Raw genomic sequence first — 21,259 nt, 5'->3', positions numbered from 1 at the left:
CCCCCAAATGCCGCACTGTTGAGTCATCCCAGCGCTGCCTCCTCCGCGCTGCACTCCCCACCCCCGCTCCTGGAGCAAGAAGGTGCAGACGATACTTTTCCCGGAGGCAAGAGGGCGTCTTCACGCAGGCACGGAGAAGCTCCCAGTAGTGTATGCCTTAATGGTGCCGCTCTTGTCTGCGTCTACGCTTGGGGCCTTGGCTTCTGACTTGGGGAGTGTACAGCTCTGCCCGACGGCAACCCAGCTTGGGAAGAGAAGCCCCAGCGTGGGCCGGGGCTCAAGGCGCAGGGAGGCCGAGCCCGGTGCGGACGCAGGCGGCTCCGGGCGGGCTCATCACCCCCAGGCACCGTCTCCTAGTGACCGCGGCGCTCGCGGGCCTGGCGGCCGTTGTCCGGGCGACTGCGCAGCGCGGGCACCCCCGTGGCCCCTCCCCTGGGCGCGCGCGCGACCTGGATGCCATGGCGGCGGCGGCGGTGACAGGCCAGCGGCCTGAGACCGCGGAGGCCGAGGAGGCCTCGAGGCCGCAGTGGGCGCCGCCAGACCACTGCCAGGCTCAGGCGGCGGCCGGGCTGGGCGACGGCGAGGACGCACCGGTGCGGCCGCTGTGCAAGCCCCGCGGCATCTGCTCGCGCGCCTACTTCCTGGTGCTGATGGTGTTCGTGCACCTGTACCTGGGTAACGTGCTGGCGCTGCTGCTCTTCGTGCACTACAGCAACGGCGACGAAAGCAGCGATCCCGGGCCGCAGCACCGTGCCCAGGGCCCCGGGCCCGAGCCCACCTTAGGTCCCCTCACCCGGCTGGAGGGCATCAAGGTGAGGACCTCCCCGCCCCGCCGCGTTCCAAGCCCTGCACAGCTCAGCCCGGGTCCCCCGCCGCTGCCCCCGGCGCTGCTCTGCGTCGGTCCCGCGCGCTCCCACTCACTCGCCTGCTGTCGCGCTCCGGGCCGGGGCAACTTGGCCCTTCTTGGGCAGCGCGGTCTGGCGCCCCAGCTGCCCGCTGTGCGCCTTTTCCTTAGGTGGGGCACGAGCGTAAGGTCCAGCTGGTCACCGACAGGGATCACTTCATCCGAACCCTCAGCCTCAAGCCGCTGCTCTTCGGTAAGTCCGCCAGATACTCCTGGTAAGGGCTAGGGGCTGCGGTTTGGTGGCCACCTTGAGGCTCGTTGTGATCACGTGACCTCTATTTTGAAAATGGCTGCTTCAAAGCAGCCCTTCCAGAAGATTATCAAAGTGAAGGACCTTCCCCGTCCTTGGAATAGGGTAACACTCCCTCTTATCCCAACTCCCTGCAGTCCATTCTTCCATCACACGGCTGGCAGGGTGAGCCTGAGGCTGGTGTCTAAACATTTCATTGCACCTGTCTTCCGTGCCACCATTAATTCTGTCACCTTCTAGAATTGGGGAGAAGGTGGGAGACTGATAACCAGCTTTCTGCCCACCTCAGGACCTCTGGGGAAAATCCCACTGCCCAAGTGGGCCTTGTGGTCTGATGAGAAGCAGGCTGTCCAAATGTAGATAAACTGTTGCCCCCCCCCCAGCCTCCTCCACTGGAGCACCAGTCAGAGGCCCAGCTTTTGCTGCCAGCACTCTGACATTCTTCTTAAGGTGAAGTCTTTGTTCAGCCATCATGGGCAAAGCCTTCGAGGATGACTCCAGTTGGAGCCACAACATATCTCATCGTTTCTGAGCGCTAGTTATGTGCTTGCCTTCACATGATTATTTCATTTAATTCCTGCAACCCCTCTGTGAAGTGGGTGTAGATGCTACTTAGGTCAGTGGAGGAGAAAGTTAGGCACAGATTGCTGCTGTGGCTTGGCCAGACTGACACGGTTACTTCAGTGGTGAAGCTAGGATTAGAACCCACATAGCCTGCCTCTAAGGCCTATGCAGTAAAGCCACAGTGCGAGCTGTGAAGACCCCAGAGTCCTTCAAAGACCACCAGTGTTAACAAGGTGGGGACCCCTAGTCCCGTGGACATTGTCCAGGGTGTTTGTGCAGCTCAGCCCTGGGTACCTGGCCTCCATGACAAACATATTTGCAAACCCAGGACCATTCCTGCCTGCCGGGGGATGGAATGGGTTAGGAGCTGGGGCCAAAGTAGAACATCTGAGCACATGTCATTACCTCCAAGGCAGAGGGTCCTGGTTGGGGATTATGCCTAGACCTGTCAGAATGATGTCATATGCATGCTGTTTGTAGGGAAATAGATTATGCTATCAGTCCTGTTGTGGGAGAGGCACCCAAAACTGGTTGTTGTTGTTATTACTATTACTATTGAGTAACTATTGAGGCACTATTTTAGGTGCCAGGAACACAGCATTGAACTAAATATAAACAAAGAAACAAAACCCTAAAGCTGACATTCAAATGAAGAGGAAACAGACAATAAACAAACAAATAAATATATACATTGGTATGTCAGATGGTGATATGTGATTGCAAACAAGTAAGGCAGATTTTTTTTCTTTTTTGCCAACATAAAATAGCAGACAGGGCCGGGCGCGGTGGCTCATGTCTATAATCCCAGCACTTTGGGAGGCTGAGGCAGGTGGATCACTTCAGGTCAGGAATTCGAGGCCAGCCTGACCAACATGGTGAAACCTCATCTCTACTAAAAATACAAAAATTAGCTGGGTGTGGTGGCAACCCCATGCAACAGAGAGAGAGACCCCTATCTCAAAAAAAAAAAAATAGCAGACAGTAAGGCAGAAGTTCAGCTGGGATTGGAACTCTTTTTTTTTTTTTTTTAGACAAAGTTTCTCTCTTGTTGTCCAGGCTGGAATGCAATGGTATGATCTCAGCTCACTGCAACCTCCGCCTTCCGGGTTCAAGCGATTCTTCTGCCTCAGCCTCCCAAGTAGCTGGGATTACAGGCATGCGCCACCACGTCCGGCTAATTTTTTGCATTTTTAGTAGAGACAGGCTTTCACCATGTTAGCCAGGATGGTCTCAATCTTCTGACCTCAGGTGATCTGCCCTCCTCGGCCTCCCAAAGTGCTGGGATTACAGATGTGAACCACCGTGCCTGGCTGGAACCCTTAATAAGGTAGCCAAGGTGGACCTGCCTGAGAAAAATATTTGAGCAAGGCTGGGCGCGGTGGCTCATGCCTGTAACTCCAGAACTTTGGGAGGTCGAGGCGGGTGGATCACCTGAGGTCAGGTTGTTCGGGACCAGCCTGACCAACATGGGGGAACCCCGTCTACTAAAAATACATTAGCAGGGCGTGGTGGCACATGCCTGTAATCCCAGCTACTTGGGAGGCTGAGGCAGGAGAATCGCTTGAACCCAGGAGGCAGAGGTTGTGGTGAGCCAAGATTGTGCCATTGCATCCAGCCTGGGTAACAAGAATGAAACTCCATCTCAAAAAAAAAAAAAAAATTTGAGCAACGACTTGTGGGAAGTATGGGATAAAGCCAGATGACTGTCAGGAAAGAGGGGTCCAGGAAGGAACTAATACTCACCCCATTACTACTACACTACTAACTACACTACTATGAACAGACACATCTGAGGAGGCACTGTTTTCTCTCAGCAGTCTTCCTGGGATCTGTATATATCTAATTCATATTGATGTTAGGTTAAGTGAGCCATGAAGCCAAAGTCTCCCTAATAAACAGCTTGTCCTATAAAGCGGAGAATGAGCCGGGCTTGGTGGTTCATGCTTCTAATCCCAGTACTTTGGGAGGCTGAGGCGGGTGGATCACTTGAGGTCAGGAGTTCGAAACCAGCCTGACCAACATGGTGAAACCCCGTCTCTACTAAAAATAGAAAAATTAGCTGGGCATGGTGATGGATGCCTGTAATCTCAGCTTTTTGGGAGGCTGAAGCAGGAGAATTGCTTGAACCCGGGAGGCAGAGGTTGCAGTGAGCCAAGATCGTGCCACTGTACTCCAGCCTGGGTGACAGTGAGACTCCATCACACACACACACATACACACACACACACACACACACACACACACAAAGCCGGGTGCGGTGGCTCACGCCTGTAATCCCAGCATTTGGGAGGCCGAGACGGGCAGATCACAAGGTCAGGAGATTGAGACCATCTTGGCTAACATGGTGAAACCCTGTTTCTACAAAAAAATACAAAAAATTAGCCGGGCGTGTTGGCGGGCACCTGTAGTCCCAGCTACTCGGGAGGCTGAGGCAGGAGAATGGCGTGAACCCAGGAGGCGGAGTTTGCAGTGAGCTGAGATCATGCCACTGTGCTCCAACCTGGGGGACACAGCGAGACTCCATCTCAAAAAAAAAAAAAAAGGCATAGAATGAGAAACCCAGATCTAAAGTCACCAAGAGCAAATTACGAAAAGCAGAAGAGATTTGACAAAAGGTAAACTGGTTTTGGTTAAGGCATCAGATGGATCTCTGTTTCTGCAGATGAATTTCAAAAGGCATAACCAAAAGATTGTAATCAATGATTACAAGAAGTCCAGATGTGTGAGAGGGGAGAGGGTGGTCATGGTGGGGCAGTTCCTGAATACTGTGGTATTGGATGACTACGAAGAAGGATGCCTCATCCCCAGCAGGAGCAGTGTCTGTCTTCTGGGCCTGCCTGTCCCTCTGTCCATTGGTCTGCTACCCAGTTATTCTAAATGGGCAAGCAGGGCCCGAGAAGAGTGGACCTGCTATAGATTCTGCCCCCTCTGCCATGCTGTTCTTGGATCTAAACCTGTGACCTGCCAGCCTCAGGGACCCAAGATACCTGGGATCGAAGAGTGGATGCTCAAGATGTGAGCTGGGGCAAGGGAACTGGGGTCCACCCCAAGGTGCCTCCATCTCTGTAGAAGGGAACCCTAGCACTTCTCAAGGAAGACCCCATGCAACCCCCAGTCTTTTTTTTTTTTTTTTTTTTTGAGACGGAGTCTCGCTCTTTCCCCCAGGCTGGAGTGCAGTGGCGCGATCTCGGCTCACTGCAAGCTCCGCCTCCCGGGTTCACGCCATTCTCCTGCCTCAGCCTCCCGAGTAGCTGGGACTACAGGCGCCTGCCGCCGCGCCCGGCTAATTTTTTGTATTTTTAGTAGAGACGGGGTTTCACCGTGTTAGCCAGGATGGTCTCGATCTCCTGACCTCGTGATCCGCCCGTCTCGGCCTCCCAAAGTGCTGGGATTACAGGCGTGAGCCACAGCGCCCGGCCTCAACCCCCAGTCTTTCCTTGAGAAATATTTCCTGTTTCCCATCCTTGTTTCTAAAGACACTTGGCAACTGGGACCTGGGCCACAAAAGGTCCACGCTGAGCTCCTGGCAAATACCTCCATGACTGGTAGGTCATTTTCCCTTGGTAGGGAAATAAAGGATTTGGAATATTGGGTGTCAGCTGAGGGCACCATCCTGTTCAGAACAGAAGTGCTCCATTTCCGAACCATTGCCACCTCTCTGGGGACACCGCTTTCTTACATGTGGCCCACTTCTCCTGCTGTCCTACCCCACTCCACACTGATTCTGTCATAGCAGATCAGATCTCATTGCTCTCTCTGTTTTGTTTTGTTTTTTTTTGTTTTTGTTTTGAGATGGAGTTTCACTTTTGTTGCCCAGGCTGGAGTGCAATGGTACCATCTTGGCTCACTGCAACCTCCGCCTCCCGGGTTCAAGTGATTCTCCTGCCTCAACCTTCCAAACAGCTGGAACTACAGGCACCCGCCACCACGCCCGGCTAATTTTTTGTATTTTTAGTAGAGATGGGGTTTCACCATGTTGGCCAGGCTGGTCTCAAACTCCTGACCTCAGGTGATCCACCCACCTCGGCCTCCCAAAGTACTGGGATTACAGACATGAGCCACCGTGCCCAGCCGCTCATCACTCTCTTAAATGTCTCCAACATTTTCCATTTCACTTCTAAGTCTCATTTGATGCCTAAAAGCCCTCTCGCCTCTTAGACTCATCTCCTGCCCCCACCCCCGACTCCATTTACTCCCTGCTGATCCTCAGACACCACAAGCTCACTACTGCCTCAGGGCCTTTGTATGTACTATTCCCTCACTAAAAGGCTTAGACCTGGCTCTTCCCACAGAGAGTGCCTTCAGCTCCAGCAGGCCTCTGCTCACACATCCCATCCTCAGAGACCTCTTGTCCTCAAACCCATCTTAAAAGGTTCCCAGGCACCCTGTTGCATCAACCTGCTGGGTTTTGTTCTCAAATGCTTAGGACTGCAGGAAACTATTTTCTGTATTTATTTGTGTCATTTGTACCTCTGCTCACAAAGGTGAGCTGCATATGTAAGAGGATTGATTTGTCTCAGCTGTGTGTCCAATGGCCAGAGTTGTATCTCCTGCTGATTTTTTTTTTTTTTCTTTTGAGATGCAGTCTCACTCTGTTGCCCAGGCTGGAGTGCAGTGGTGTGATCTCGGCTCACTGCAACCTCTGCCTCCTGGGCTCAAGCCATTCTCCTCCTGCCTGAGCCTCCTGAGTAGCTGAAATTACAGGCGCCCACCACCATGCCCAGCTAATTTTTGTATTTTTACTAGAGACAGGGTTTCACCATGTTGGCCAGGCTGGTCTCGAACTCCTGACCTCAAGTAATCCACCCAACTCGGCCTCCCAAAGTGCTGGGATTACAGGCATAAGCCTCCATGCCTGGCCTCCCGCTAATTCTTGGCTGGGTGGAGACGTTCACTGGGTGCTCTCAGCCCAGTCCAGCATCTGCCTGCTGGCTTAGAGCATCCTCCACATATCCTTCTGACTTGGCACCCTCTTCAAAGGCAGCAGGGGGTACTACCAGTGGCCAGCAAGAGTTTTAATCCATTTTTCTTAACAATTTGAGGTAAATGAGTAATTGCCACCAGTATACAAAACAATTTATTTTAAAATCATGACTGCTTTATCATAGGATTTCTAAATGTATTCTTTTTCAGCTTAAGAAAACAATTAGGCAGCTACATCAGACCATGGTGCTCATGACAAACACTGGAGGCCCAAAAGTAGAGAAAGAATTTTAGTGTGCGTATTAGTTCAAGGTTGTTGTTTTGTTTTGTTTTGTTTTGTTTTGTTTTTTGAGACAGAGTCTCGCTCTATCGCCAGGCTGGAGTGCAGTGTGGTGCGATCTTGGCCCACTGCAACCTCTGCCTCCCAGGTTCAAGCAATTCTCCTGCCTCAGCCTCCCAAGTAGCTGGGACTACAGGTGCGTACCATCTCGACTCACTGCAACCTCTGCCTCCTGGGTTCAAGTGATTCTCCTGCCTTAGCCTTCCAAATAGCTGGAAATACAGGCACTCGCTACCACGCCCAGCTAATTTTTGTATTTTTAGTAGAGATGGGGTTTCACCATGTTGGCCAGGATGGTCTCAATCTCTTGACCTCGTGATCCGCCTGCCTCAGCCTCCCAAAGTGCTGGGATTACAGGTGTGAGCCACTGCGCCTGGCTAGTTCAAGTTTTTAAGGAATTTAGCTCAGGCTTCTGCATTGCCACACACACCCCTGCTCTTTCATAGGCCTGCTGCTTGGCGTAGCTAAGGACCAGTAAAAGTTAATCAGGTATAATTGAGTCTGTCCGGGGTTCGACAAACAGCATCTTGTCCAAGGTGAGCATAGCCCAAGGCTATGTGCCTGCCCGGAGACTCAGCTTGGGGTTCTGAGGCATATGGGCAGTAATAGCAGGTCACTAGCCAGGCTGTCATCCCGGGCCTGGGAAGGACAGAAGGTGGTTTTCCCTACCCGGCATACACAGCTGCCAGGGAGCCTGTCTATCCTCTTGGCCAGGCAGAGGACTACCTGCTCAAGAAGCAGTTCCTAGCTGTGTCCATAGAAAGTGTACTTCCACCCTGTTTGAGACTTGTGCCTCTCTGGATTCTGGTTTGTAAATTTCCTTGCGGGGCAGCAGAAAGAGGGTTGTATGTGTTTCCATGGGAGCACACACAATTTTCATGGCCACTGCAGAGGCCATGGCTACAAAGTCCCAGGCTCTCCTTGGCAGGGTTAGCCCCTATTCTTGGCACTGGTGAGGGTGCCAATGGTGCACAGCCAGCCGAAAATTTTGGTGGCCCTGGCTCCAGGCATAGGCCGTGGTTACCAACAGCCAGCAGGCCTCCACCTTCCCACTCAACACATAGGTCCCTGTGTGCCTTCCTCGAAAAAGATTGTACACGCATGTGACATCCAGCTGCAGCCAGCGTTGCAGGGTGGGCTCCAGCTCTGCAGGGGGCAGTGGTCCCGTCTTCAGCACCTCTAGTCTGGAGTACAGGTCGCAGTCCCAGGGTCCAGAGGAAGTACTGTTGGGCCTGGAGAACCTGACCTTCACTGCTGAGTGGGAACAGAGGGGCCGGTGAGGAGATGGGCCTCTAAGAGTCCTCCCTAAACCCCCAAGAGTGTTTAGTCCATCAGTCCCCTCCACCTAGTGGACTAAACCCTTTTGTCTGATGCTCTGCCCTTAGAATCAGGCTGCCACCTTCCTTAGCAGAACTTTTGGTTTTGTTTTGTTGTTTTAGCAATGTCCTATGCTTGTAAAGGAATTTTTTCTGTTCGTTCTAACCAGGCATAGCATTTGGATATTCCCTCTTACACTGCCTCAGCCCCGAGCCAGGAACTGCAATGGAGGCACTTGGAAGGGGTGTGTAAAGCTACAGGCCAGGCCGGGCGCGGTGGCTCACGCCTGTAATCCCAGCACTTTGGGAGGCCGAGGCGGGCGGATCGCGAGGTCAGGAGATCGAGACCATCCTGGCTAACACGGTGAAGCCCCGTCTCTACTAAAAAAAAAAAATACAAAAAATTAGCCGGGCGAGGTGGCGGGCGCCTGTGGTCCCAGCTACTCAGGAGGCTGAGGGAGGAGAATGGCGTGAACCCGGGAGGCGGAGCTTGCAGTGAGCCGAGATTGCGCCACTGCACTCCAGCCTGGGCGACAGAGCGAGACTCCATCTCAAAAAAAAAAAAAAAACCTTCAGGCCCAGGACTCATCAAAGTCACTGGTGCAGAGAGTGTCCAGGACCTCCTTGGAGGAACCTGCATCCTGCAACTCACAGTCCCTGCAGCTGGCACGCAGCGCTGGGAAGAGGGGCAGGGTGAGGCACTGGCCAGTGTGGTTGGGGGTGGAGTAAGGAGGGGGTGGAGGGGGCTGATCCCTCCCACTTTTCCCTCTTTTTTACCCTTTTTGAGACGGATGCCTGCTGTAGGTGACATTGAGTACAGTTTACCTGATCCCCTGTATGATTTGAATGATTTGAAAGGGGTGGGGCCGAGCCAGGTGGAGGCCAGCCTTGTGCAGACTCACATGGGCGGTCCAGGCGGGAGCCATTGTTGGCCACAGCAGTGATGCAGAGATCATGGCCCAAAGGGAAGCGTCCACAGTGCAGGATGGCTGGCCAGGGGTAGCTGTAACAGGCCATGATGGGCTCGCAGCTGTCCTGCATGGCCTCGCACAGGCTGTAGGAGGGGTAGATGACCCTTTGGGGGAAAGGGTCGGGGGCTTCACTGCCATAGGCTGGGCACCCAGATCAGCTGGAAACTCTCCATGTTCCTACCCCTGTCTCGTGGCCTGGAACTCTCTGGTTGCTGGGCAATCACATTGGTCGCCTAGCAACAGCCTGTAGCCTGGCTTTCCCACTTGCCCCACATCTCAGCCCTCAGCTCTGCGTCTTCACTCCCCACCCCCACTCAGGTGCCTTGCCAGCTTTCCAGTGCACCTCCCCCTCTGGCTCTGTGGCCATCCAGTGTCTGCGAGAGGTGGCCTGCACCTTGGGCCTTTACTCTCCGTCTTAAAGTGAGGAAGCAGGGCCCTCCCTCTTGTCCTGAAAGGCCTTCAGGGCACCGCAGCCAGGGCTGGAGTTGGCAAACAGTTCAAGGGCTTGATCCTGAGTTCTGCTGGCATGGCCACCCAGAGGCTCTGGGAGGAACTGTTGTTCACATGATAGGTTAGGCTGGGGAAGAGGAACAGCCTTGGGATCTCTAGACTCTCTGGGACAAAAGGCCACCAGAAGGGCCTCTGCTCCATCTCTTGCCAGGGTCTCTTTGGACAGACATAGCTTCCACACCTCATTGGAGAGGAGGTTCCAGCCTGCCTGACCCCAACCCCCAACGTGAAGCGACCTGTCCACCTGCCCTATCTTGACATTCAAGAGCCCTTGACCACCATTGATGGTCTCCTGCCTAAGGGCACCTGGTTCCCTCTGTCTGGAACACTCTGACAAAACGATCCATTTTCCTCCCTGTCCCTGTCAGCGCCCAACCCTGATAGGGGCTCAGGTGCTCAGCAAGGATTACTGAAGCCCTGAGCCACCTGAGCCACCAGAGCAGGGCCCTGAGGGAGCCCTCCAGGGCCCTGCACCTGGAAGCCCCTGTCCTACCTATCAAGGCATACAGGGGCAAATAGCAGAGGAAGAGGCAGGCATCGGGGTGGCACTCCCAGGCAATCGGGGCAGCCAGCTGACCAACTGCTGGATGGCCTCAGCCACTGTGTTGTGGTCCAGCAAGTTGCGCAGCCGCATCTGTGTAGCCAATGTCGTGGCATAGGGCCATGGCTTGGGGAATGGGCATGCACCTCATGCAACCCCAGGGAGCCCCTGACCCTGCTGTCATCCCACAGCATCACCAGCGTCACCAGCAGCCACAGCCCTCGCTCCATCACTGCCTTCTGTGCCTTGGCCTTAATGAACTGAGGTTGAGGGTTTTATACGGCTGTTCCTGCATCCAGGGAGCCAACAGAGGAGATCCTGCAGGGGTTTGCACAGCTCCGAGGTGCCTGGACCCACCTGGTGAGGCCCCAACATGCTGACTGGGCTGTTTGTTTTTGATTAGCACACAGTGCGGGACTGTAGAGGCTGGCGGCACCTCCACTGGGCTTGTGGATTACTGGCACGTAGTAAACTGAAGAAACCTGGGCCTGTGTTTTCTTTTTCTGGCTTCCTTTTTCTTTCTTTTTAAATTTCATGTGTTAAGCAATCAAGAGGTGACTCTGTTGATTTGCAATTTGATCTAATCCATTGTTCCACAGGGCTGTCTCCCCTTGGATCACACCCTTTCTGGGTTTGCTGGGGTCATGGGATCATGCAGGCCAAGAGTGGGGGCGTTTGTCCTATCCTCAGTGTTATCACATCAGGGTCACCTGCTCCTAGTAGCTGAATCTGGTCATGAGCATGGTTTCTGGAACACAGCAGGTTGGGTGGCCCGTGGCAAGGCACTGATTTCTCTGTGCTTGGGTTTCCTCTTAGATAGGAAGGTTGAATTAATGGGGCCTGGCCTCCTAGGGTAAGTATAAGGATTAAGGAGTTGATATGCTTGAAGTGCTTAGGACAGTGCCTTGGGCAGAGTCTGTACTACCTAAGTATTTTCTGCTGTAATTACTATTAAAAACCACTCCAGGCCAGGTGTGGTGGCTCATGCTTATAATCCCAGCACTTTTGAGCCCGAGGTGGAAGGATCGCTTGAGCCCAGGAAATTGAGACCAGCCTGGGCAACACAGGGAGACCCCATCTCTACAAAAAATAAAAAATTAAGAAAAGCTCCAACCCTGGTGCTGAGTGGCCATTTTCCTTCCTCTTGGCAATGGCTGGAACTTTGTGCCGGAATTGTAACTGAGAGAAGCGGCAGGCCACTCCGCAGGTAGCAGTGCCGCCCTTCCTCCAATCAGCTCCTCTGTGTGCTTCTTGTCCCCCAGTGAAGTCCTCTCTCCCAGGAACAAGGGAAGGAAGCAGGGCCCATGCTTCTGCTCTGGAAGTGTCTGGGGATATGAGAATGTGGGCTCCCTAGATGTGAGGCTCAGGTTCTAGCTCCACCAAGCCACCTACCAGCTGTGCCTGGTGTGCAGGCAGCCAGCCACTGAAGCCAAGCCCCAGGCCTGACTGATCTTTACTCAGGGGTGTAGAGGCATAGAGTAGGCACTCAGTGAACATTTGTACCAGGGAAGGAATTGAGGAAGCAAAGGACACCTGGGATATCTTTTCAGAGACTAGTATCTGCCCAAAACCTGAGTAACTCTCACTGATCTTCCAGCACTGGGCAACTCAGCCCTGGTCAGATGGCCAGCACCCATCTATGCAGGAAATTGAAGGGGAAGGCCCTTGGACTGGCCTAAAGCATTGGATGTCTTGTGCTGTTTTTATTTGAGTAATGCTGGAAAGTTAAAATGAAAGCAAGAAGCAGCCACCATCTCCCCACTTTAAATATTTATACCCAGTAAGAAGTAGCAATCAACCCTCTGCCCTTCAGGATCACTCTGTAGCCTTCAGTCCCAACCCAAAGATGGGTCAGCCCATATCCAGGTTAGCTCTGGCTCACCTCCCAGGGCTCTCCTGGAAAATGTGTGCTCTCATCATCAACAAGAGAGGTCTCACATTTCCAACGCCAGCCAGCCTTTGCAGGACAACTCAATCTTGACAAGTCAGAATCAAGGGATCTGAAAAGTCCTCCATCCCCAGACCTGGTGGCCATTGAGGGACATGCAGTACCTCAGGAACCCTGCAGGGAGGAAGGTACTGGGTGCACCGGCGCCCTGGCTCAGTCCTTGGCCTTACCCACCTCCTCTTCTGGCAGAAATCCCCGGCTTCCTGACTGATGAAGAGTGTCGGCTCATCATCCATTTGGCGCAGATGAAGGGGTTACAGCGCAGCCAGATCCTGCCCACTGAAGAGTATGAAGAGGCAATGAGCACTATGCAGGTCAGCCAGCTGGACCTCTTCCAGCTGCTGGACCAGAACCGTGATGGGCACCTGCAGCTCCGTGAGGTTGGAATCCTGGGACTTGAGTAGGCTCAGGGTGGGAGTGCCCAGAATCACCTTTCTGGGGCCAGGTCACTTGTCTAGCCCAGCCCTGGTCCCAAAAGTCAGATACCACCCAGAACTGCCTGAGCATGCCCAGACCTGGGAGGTCCCCTTTCCCTCTGGAGAGCCCCTGGCTACCCTGGGAACCTCAGAAGATGGCAGGAGAATCCACCTGGGCGTGATGGCATTTATCACCATAGTTTTGGAAGGATGTACCATCTGTAGCCTGCATTCCTTGCTCTCGTGGCTGGGGGCCCCACAGAACTCATGGTGGATGGGGTGGCAGCTCTGAGGTGGCCAGCAGCCTGCCTCTGTCTCTGCATAACTCTCATACACTCTACAGCCAGGCTGGAGGGCTAAGCTTCTGAGAGAAGTTTGGCAGGGTGGTGGTGTGGGGCACTGCCCACACAGAACACCCCACTGAGCCTGGTCTTTCTGAGGGGCCTGGTGGTCATGCCCTAATCAGGTCTCCCCCTGATGCCTGTTCTCCCTTAACACCCAGGACTTGGCTTTCCCCATCTCACCCAGAGTATCTGAGTGGGACACAGGCCTGTCCTTCACTCTGCTTCCAACCAACAGTGCTCTCCATGAAGGCCACGGGCCCTTAGTCCGGGAATGCAAATGGCCCTACACCTCTTGACCCCCAGCCCCCGGCCTTCTCCTCAGATGCTCTGTACCTTTCTACCTGCACTCACTTCGGCCCAATGGGCTCTGCCCTGTATCCTCATCCATGCCCTCACCTGAACACTTTGCTCCACAACAAGCACTGGGCCATCTGTTCTCTGCTGGCTCTCCATCACTGGGGTCACCCACTGAGGGACCCTCTTATGCTTTAGGTTCTGGCCCAGACTCGCCTGGGAAATGGATGGTGGATGACTCCAGAGAGCATTCAGGAGATGTACACCGCGATCAAGGCCGACCCTGATGGTGATGGTGAGCTCACACCTCTGCACAGTCCTATCCCCTTGAGCCTCCTGCCCACTCCCAGGTGCACAATTTTGAAAACTTGGGCCCTTCCCCCACAGCCAGGCAGCCTCTCTGCACCCCTTTATAGTGGCCAGAGATGGGGAGGCGAAGATCCAGCCTTGCTTTTTACCCCTGGGAAGTAGGGAGGCAGCCAGCTCCCCTGTTCCCCTTGGTGATGGTCTTGAGGGCAGTTCTTGGAGACCCTTTTGATAACATCAGGCAGAATTAAGATCCTGGGGACAGGAAGTAGGGCTGCTAGTTGGCAGAGAACAGAGTGGGTGGAGCAGGAGCAAGGCCACAGTGAGGCCAGCTAAAGCTTGGCTGTTTACCCTGCTCCATCCATCTCTCCAGCCAGACTCGAGGTCCACTCCAGCAGACAGCTTCCCTGGTCTAAGTGAGATCTCCCTTGCCTTCCTCTTGTCCACCTGGAGTCATGCCGAAGCGCCTAAAATGGTAGTGCTGCTAACTGTGCTAACTGCTGGGGAGGGGTGGGCAGGGAAGCTGTCATGCAAGTGGTGCCCCCTCTGGTAATAACTCTCAGGAGGTTTCTGAGGTGTAGTCATCACCCTCATGCCCAAATTCTGGACCAAGAGAGGAAGATACAGCAGTTAAAAAGGACTTGGAAGAGTGGCTTTGCAGCTGGTGAGCCAGAGTGAAGAATCTGGCCGTGACCTGTGGCTGGATGGCTGCCACACTGCTACAGGCCCCAGAATAGAGGTGGTGACAGTCTCACAGCCTTTGAATGTCCCCCACCCTCAGAGGAATCTGGGCCAAAGAGTGGAAGGTGACGTCCTTGGGTCAGCCAGAATAACATGGAGCAAAGATACCAACTACTCTTCCAGAACCCCAAGAGGGTAGAACCCCTGCTTAATGGTTTGAGCAGGGGCAGTGGAGAATGTTCTCATGAGAGGGGGTGGCCTGACTTTCATTGCTAAGGTGGGCTGGTAATGCAGTAGGCAGGGCTGAGGAGGTAGGTTCCACCCAGGATGATACCTGGGGTCATGAGGAACTCCCCAGGGACTGGCCCTGCTTGTACCCTGGCGTATGTATGTAAGGCCCTGGATGAGGCCCAGCACTGCCTGCTCTCTCCTCACCCTCCACAGGCTGGAGAGTGGCCACCACTCTATACAGTCAGGCTGGAAGGCCAGGACCCTGGCCATATGGCTCAAGCTTCCTTTGGAGAACCTTCTCTGGCCACTCTAATAGGGGGTGGGCCTCTTCCTTCTTAGGGCCAAATTAGGGCTTAAACTGAGAAAAGGAACTGCTCTGGGTCTTCCTGTAAGGCCTGATGTGACAGAAACCAGGTTCATCTGACCCAAAAGTCCAGGTAGGGGACAAGTGTACAAGGCTCCTCAGTGCCTGAGGTCAGTCGGGGGCTGCTGCTGCCTTTGGGGTAGGTAGGGAAGTGCAGCCTGCCACTGTTGCCTCCCAATATGGGCTTGGCGGGCATTGATGGTGGGTGCCCTGTGCAGGAGAGCTGAGTCTGCAGGAGTTCTCCAACATGGACCTTCGGGACTTCCACAAGTACATGAGGAGCCACAAGGCAGAGTCCAGTGAGCTGGTGCGGAACAGCCACCATACCTGGCTCTACCAGGGTGAGGGTGCCCACCACGTCATGCGTGCTATCCGCCAGAGGTGAGCACCTGAAGCTGTTCTCACTGGAGCAGGGGGAGAAGACTGGGCAGGGCCTCCACAGAAGTCCTTGTCTGGGGCCAAGAGGACAGAATGGATTAACCCATTTGGGATTAAGTTCCATTTGTTAGACCAGGATTGGGACCCACTGAAAGACAGGCAATTAACAAAGGCAAATTAGCCCTCCTTGCAGGCACACAATGGGCAACTGGGATTAGAAAGAGATTGAGCACTTCTTTTCTGATTAGATAAATGACCCCTTATCTTTGACCCCTTGTCTGACCCCATCAGAGCAGGAAAAGGGTTTTTAAATAAACAACTTCCTTCCAGGGAGGAGGACCTCAGGACTCCCCGCCCCCTTTATTTAGTGGAAATATCATTTCCACACAGCAGGTGCCTCTGTCTTTGGCATCTGAGGGAGAAGGATCATCATGAGTAACCCCTTCCTGCTCTTACAGGGCCAGTCTGAGATGGCTTAAGGGACTTCCAGGGGAGATGGGTAGGGGCAGAGCTTGTGGCAGGCCCAGGGTCCACCTTGGCCAGCTCCTTCAGATCACCACCTTGCCTGGGGCTGCCCAGCCAAATGCCTGCTGCCCACCAGGGTGCTGCGCCTCACTCGCCTGTCGCCTGAGATCGTGGAGCTCAGCGAGCCGCTGCAGGTTGTTCGATATGGTGAGGGGGGCCACTACCATGCCCACGTGGACAGTGGGCCTGTGTACCCAGAGACCATCTGCTCCCATACCAAGCTGGTAGCCAACGAGTCTGTACCCTTCGAGACCTCCTGCCGGCAAGTATCTCCCAACTGGGGGCTGCCTTCAATCCTCAGACCAGGAACGCCCATGACACAGGCACAGCCCTGCACTGTGGGCGTGCCCCTTGGCATGGGGCCAGGAGATCACTGGGTTATCCCGGTCAGTGATGCCCTCACCTCTCCCCACAAGTTATTTACCAAATGGCTGGAAAGGGGTGGCTACTGGCCATCATGTCCACTGGAGTCAACACAGACTGAAGTACCCACAGACACCAAAACTTGCCCCCTGAGTTCTGAAGCAAGGGGCAAGGCTGGGCCCCTAGCGTGTCCTGCCCATTCCTCCAGGTGTTGATCTTGATTTCACTTAGAGAAGCTGAAGCTGTGCCTCCCTCCCCTGTCAAGGCAGTTCTTTCCTCTTCAGGTGGCTGTTCTGGCCCAGCCCCTTCCAATCCCCAAGGAGCCCTTCAGTGTGCCCTGTTGCCTCTGCTAGCCTACCTTTCCCTGCCAGGCCCTTGCTCAGGGCCATGGCATTTAACTAAGTGCACCTGTGATCTTGGCCAAAAAACCATTGCAACTCACAGTAAGAGACTGGGTTTGCGGGAAGGAGGGGCTAGGGACATTTTGGCACTGGCCTGCCCTATTGTCTCCCATCCTAGTCTGTCCTGGTCCCTGGCAACAGGAACCTGGGCAGCTTATCCTGCCCGCAGGTAAGCCCCTGGGAGCATCCACAACTGGGGACCTGCTCAGTGGCCCCCCTGCCTTACAGCTACATGACAGTGCTGTTTTATTTGAACAACGTCACTGGTGGGGGCGAGACTGTTTTCCCTGTAGCAGATAACAGAACCTACGATGAAATGGTAAGGGTCAACTGGGCTATTACTCTTGTGGGCTGGCAGGGGCTTAGGCAAGTGAAATACACACCTCTCCAGGTCTAAGGATGTGGGCCCAAATGATTCCTTGGGCATATCTAGTTGGTTTCCCTTTGGTCACCCTTGGCTGGCCTGGCCATAGAGTGGGGACAGGTTGAACACCCCACCACCCTGCTGCCCACAGAGTCTGATTCAGGATGACGTGGACCTCCGTGACACACGGAGGCACTGTGACAAGGGAAACCTGCGTGTCAAGCCCCGACAGGGCACAGCAGTCTTCTGGTACAACTACCTGCCTGATGGGCAAGGTGAGGGCCTATGGCCAGGCCTGGGGGGTGCCCTGAATACAGCTTCCCTTTACCCAGCCCCCGTCTGCCACAATGGAAGGCTGTTTCTGGCTGCTTTCCAAATAGTTTTTTGCTCCTGGTGCCTCCCAAAGGCCATCCTTAGTGACTTTAGCAGACTGCCCCAGGACCTGTCCTGCCTATTGGGTTATCTCCATCCCTATCATTCCCTGATGCCCCAGCCTTCCTACTCCCTGGGGCTTGGGACACATGTCCCTTGCCAACCCAGGGTGGGAAGGGATATGGACAGGCCCAACAGCAAGAAAGCTGGTTTCAGAGGGCCAGTGGTGTTGACTATACATTAGTGGGGTGAGATAAGGAGCCTCCAAGGAAGCCTTAGGTCTGGGTGTTTGCTACACAAGGAATGCATAGCTGGACCTACCTTGGTCATGCTCTTGGTGCCTAAGAGGCCAAGCTCTGGCCAGCCCAGCCTAGGATCTCACGTCACCCTCCACTTCTAGGTTGGGTGGGTGACGTAGACGACTACTCGCTGCATGGGGGCTGCCTGGTCACGCGCGGCACCAAGTGGATTGCCAACAACTGGATTAATGTGGACCCCAGCCGAGCGCGGCAAGCGCTGTTCCAACAGGAGATGGCCCGCCTGGCCCGAGAAGGGGGCACCGACTCACAGCCCGAGTGGGCTCTGGACCGGGCCTACCGCGAGACGCGCGTGGAGCTCTGAGGGAAGAGTTAGCCCAGGTTCCCAGCCGCGGGTCGCCAGTTGCCCAAGATCGGGGATCCGGCTGTCCTTCTGTCCTGTTGCAGACTAAAGATCTGGCCAATGTCTTGCCCCACCCTGCCAGCCGCGATATGGCGCAGTTCCTATATTCATGTTATTTATTGTGTACTGACACCATTTGCCCCGTCAAATAAAAAACCACAAGGTTCGAGCCGTCCGGCCCGACAAGCTCCGGGTCAGCGGGAGGGAGTCCGCGCGATGTGCAGCGGGCTGGCAGCTGGGAGCGCCCCGCAAGCGTCACGTGAGGGGGCGGAGGGAGGGAATGCCCCTCCGCGGGCTCCGCCAATGATGAGCTGGATTGCGTGAGACGAAGGGTCGTCATTGGACAACCGCCGCGGGCGCCCTGGTCTCTGCTACCTGTAGCTGAGGGCGCTGTTGACCGGCAGCGCGGTGCGCCGGGAAGGCTCGTTCTCGCGAGAGTTCAGCTCCCTTCTTAGCCGTGGCTGCCTCAGCACCTCGAGGATCGACATGGACGCTCTCGAGGACTACGTTTGGCCGCGGGCAACCTCAGAGCTTATACTCCTGCCAGTCACGGGTCTGGAGTGCGTGGGGGATCGGCTGTTGGCGGGTGAGGCTTGGCTTGAGGCACGCCAGGTGGAAAGGGGGAAAGAAACAGCGCCTGCCAGGGGCGGTGCCACAGGGACAAAGGGATGCCCTGAGGAGAAGGACGGGGAGCATGTTGAGGCCAATCGGAGGTGGGAAGGGAGCCCCGGAGACGGCGGGGACGAGGGCCTACCTGAGGAGGGCGGGGCCCGAGAGACAAAGCTGATGTGGCTGCTGCGGCGCTTCATAAACTTCAGCCCGCGTGGAATGGGCGGGTGGAACCGCGGGAAGGTGCAGGGGAACGCGGCCGCGCGGAGGCGGAGGGTTGAGGGGGTGTGCTCCCTTCTAGGAGATGGGCGGGGGCTTGGCCTCTCCGAAGGAGACCGGGCAGAGCCGGGAGGTGGAGGAGGCCCCTCACGGGGTGTGGCCTCTTGGGGAAGGCGGGGCCGGGAGAGGGCAAGGGTGTGGCCTCTCGAGGACTGGATGAGTCTCCTCCCCCTAAGGTGGGGGTGAAGATCCTCTGAGGTGGGTGGCGTCGCGGAAAACGGCGGATGAGACCTTTCCGAGTAGGGGGCGGTGTCCGGGGAAGCAGGGGCTGAGACCCCCTCCTGAGATGGTTGAGGTCCAGGAAATCAGGTGTGGAGGTCCCTCCAAGGAGAACCAGGTCGCAAAGGACAGGCGAGGCCTGGGACCTGAGGTGTCAGAGTCCAGGCTGGTCTCGAACAATCATTACATGAAGCCACTAATGACCCATGTTGGTGCTGCTGAGTTGTATAAGGGTCCTGAGGCAGGGCCTTGGCGGTCAGGCCTTGAGTGAGTTGCCACCAGTCCTAAGAGGGTGTGTGTATGGATGGGGTGGGGATGATCCAGTTTTGATCTGGTGTGGCAGTTCTTGGAGCGCGGAGTTCCTACCGCGAGCTAAACTCCTAAGGCTCCTTGAGGGGGAACAACGAAGCAGAAACTCAAAGAACCACAAGAGTGAACTAGGAAAAGGGGTGAGTTCCTGGCAAGAGTGTAAGATGCCAAAGGCCTTGAGGCTGGAAGAATCTGTCATTTTGGGGGAAGGAGGGAATTCTTGTGAAATTAGAGCAGGAAGGGAGCCTGGGAGGAAAGGAGGCTGGACAAGCGAGCAGAGGCCACATTGTTTCAGGCCTTGATTTGACTTTATCCCTAAGGGCAGTGGGGAGAACCTATTGAAGGGTTTTAAGGTGGGGAATAACTTGGGAAATGCAGTTTAAGAAGCTCTGCAAGTGAATTCACCTACTTCTGTGGCTTCCAAAGTGACTTTTATATAGCTACAATTCTGTTTTTTGAGACAGTCTTGCTTTGTCACCTAGGCTGGAGTGCAGTGGCACGGTCTCGGCTCACTGCAACTTCCGCCTCCCAGGTTCAGGTGATTCTCCTGCCTCAGTCTTTGGAGTAGCTGGGATTACAGGTGCCCACCACCATGCCCAGCTAATTGTTGTATTTTTAATAGAGATGGGGCTTCACCATGTTGGCCAGGCTGGTCTCAAACTCCTGACCTCAAGTGATTCGCCTGCCTCAGCCTCCCAAATTGCTGGAATTACAGGCATGAGCCACCATACCCGGCCTCTCTGGCCTCTTCCTGAGCTCTTCATTTCCTGTTCCATCTACCATACTCAATGCTCTTGCCCACCTCAGGACAATCATACATGCTGTTTTCTCCACCAAGAAAGCTGCAATCCCTCCCATTGCTCCATGCCCCACCCCGACATTTCCCAGTCCGCCTCTTCCGCCTCCCTTCCTCTGGCTAACTGCTACTTATCCTTGAATCCTAACTCTAAATATTGTGTCCTCAAGTTGGCATCCCCTTCCACTCACCCAGTCTTGTTAGATTAGACCGGGATTTTCTCAATCTTGCCTCTATTGACCTTTTAGACCAGATAATTCTTTGTTGGAAGGCTGTTTGTGCATTGTATGATGTTTAGCATCATCCCTGGCCTTAGTTGCCAGTAGCACAACCCCTGGAGACAGCCGTAACTGTCTCCAGCTATTGCCAGATGTCTCCTGTGGGGAAAGCTGCCCCCTATGGAGAACCACTGGATTAGACTTTCTCCTTTTACATTTTTATTTTCTTTTTGCATTGTCAAAATCCTTCTCATTTTATTTCACTTTTTTTTTTTTTTTTTTTTTGAGACAGAGTCTTGCTCTGTTGCTCAGGGTGGAGTGCAGTGGTGCAATCTCAGGTCACTGCAACTTCCACCTCTTGGGCTCAAGAGATCCTCTCACCTCAGCCTCCCAAGTAGCTGGGACCGCAGGCATGCGCCATTATGCCCAGCTCATTTGTATAATTTTTTTAGAGGCGGAGTTTTGCCATGTTGCCCAGGCTGGTATCAAACTCCTGGGCTTAAGCGAGCCTCCTGCCTTCCAAAGTGCTGGGATTATAGGTATGAGCCACTGTGCCAGGCCCCATCTCTATTTTTTTTTTAATTAAAAAAAAAAAAAAGGCGAGGTGAGGAGGAAGCTCTGAGTTAGAGAAATTTGTGGTTGAACTGAACATCAAGCGTGACTGATGAGGCTGGATGCGGTGGCTCATGCCTGTATTCCCAGCACTTGGGGAGGCTGAGGTGGGCGGATCATGAGGTCAGGAGATCGAGACCATCCTGGCTAACACAGTGAAACCCCCTCTCTACTAAAAATACAAAAAATTAGCTGGGTGTGGTGGCAGGTGCCTGTAGTCCCAGCTACTCGGGAGGCTGAGGCAGGAGGAT

The 21,259-nt window shown here is 54.5% G+C and overlaps 3 protein-coding genes across 5 annotated transcripts in view; 2 read left to right on the top strand and 1 right to left on the bottom strand.

The window, feature by feature from the left end:
* Nucleotides 1-2: 2 nt before the first annotated feature.
* P4HTM (prolyl 4-hydroxylase, transmembrane) lies at nt 3-18,135 on the top strand. 2 transcript variants are annotated; one of them, XM_032161621.2, is made up of 9 exons: nt 3-812; nt 1,016-1,097; nt 12,457-12,647; nt 13,520-13,616; nt 15,122-15,284; nt 15,883-16,192; nt 16,740-16,889; nt 17,086-17,209; nt 17,707-18,135. In XM_032161621.2, the coding sequence occupies exons 1-9, from the start codon at nt 459-461 to the stop codon at nt 17,925-17,927; spliced, it is 1,692 nt and encodes a 563-aa protein (XP_032017512.1). In that variant the 5' UTR covers nt 3-458; the 3' UTR covers nt 17,928-18,135. The 2 variants fall into 2 exon arrangements, with proteins under 2 accessions (XP_032017512.1, XP_032017510.1); XM_032161619.2 differs by having other exon boundaries at nt 344-812; nt 15,883-16,068; nt 16,799-16,889.
* LOC131383996 (secreted frizzled-related protein 5-like) lies at nt 7,390-9,486 on the bottom strand. 2 transcript variants are annotated; one of them, XM_058442225.1, is made up of 2 exons: nt 9,200-9,486; nt 7,390-8,235 (listed from the first exon to the last, which is right to left on the bottom strand). In XM_058442225.1, the coding sequence occupies exons 1-2, from the start codon at nt 9,336-9,338 to the stop codon at nt 7,919-7,921; spliced, it is 456 nt and encodes a 151-aa protein (XP_058298208.1). In that variant the 5' UTR covers nt 9,339-9,486; the 3' UTR covers nt 7,390-7,918. The 2 variants fall into 2 exon arrangements, with proteins under 2 accessions (XP_058298208.1, XP_058298209.1); XM_058442226.1 differs by having other exon boundaries at nt 7,390-8,232.
* A 239-nt stretch (nt 18,136-18,374) lies between the features above and the next one.
* Nucleotides 18,375-21,259, top strand: part of WDR6 (WD repeat domain 6) — a 13,614-nt gene continuing 10,729 nt past the window's right edge. Inside the window, exon 1 of the mRNA XM_032161607.2 lies at nt 18,375-18,552. Coding sequence (XP_032017498.1) covers nt 18,453-18,552 — 100 coding nt within the window. The 5' untranslated portion in view covers nt 18,375-18,452. The remainder of the gene's footprint in view (nt 18,553-21,259) is intronic.

Source organism: Hylobates moloch, unplaced genomic scaffold, assembly GCF_009828535.3.
Source record: "Hylobates moloch isolate HMO894 unplaced genomic scaffold, HMol_V3 SCAFFOLD_8, whole genome shotgun sequence".
Lineage (NCBI taxonomy): Eukaryota > Metazoa > Chordata > Mammalia > Primates > Hylobatidae > Hylobates > Hylobates moloch.
This window is presented reverse-complemented; position numbering and strand designations above follow the sequence as displayed.

What these genes read in the sequence shown, in the direction of transcription:
- LOC131383996 (XM_058442225.1), bottom strand. Translation starts at nt 9,338, where the DNA reads ATGCAGGACAGCTGCGAGCCCATCATGGCCTGTTACAGCTACCCCTGG. An exon ending in CTCCCGCCTGGACCGCCCAT is followed by an intron (nt 8,236 to 9,199) that starts GTGAGTCTGCAC and finishes GTTCCCACTCAG; the next exon opens with CAGTGAAGGTCAGGTTCTCC.
- P4HTM (XM_032161621.2), top strand. Translation starts at nt 459, where the DNA reads ATGGCGGCGGCGGCGGTGACAGGCCAGCGGCCTGAGACCGCGGAGGCC. An exon ending in GGCACCTGCAGCTCCGTGAG is followed by an intron (nt 12,648 to 13,519) that starts GTTGGAATCCTG and finishes CTTATGCTTTAG; the next exon opens with GTTCTGGCCCAGACTCGCCT. An exon ending in CTACCTGCCTGATGGGCAAG is followed by an intron (nt 17,210 to 17,706) that starts GTGAGGGCCTAT and finishes CTCCACTTCTAG; the next exon opens with GTTGGGTGGGTGACGTAGAC.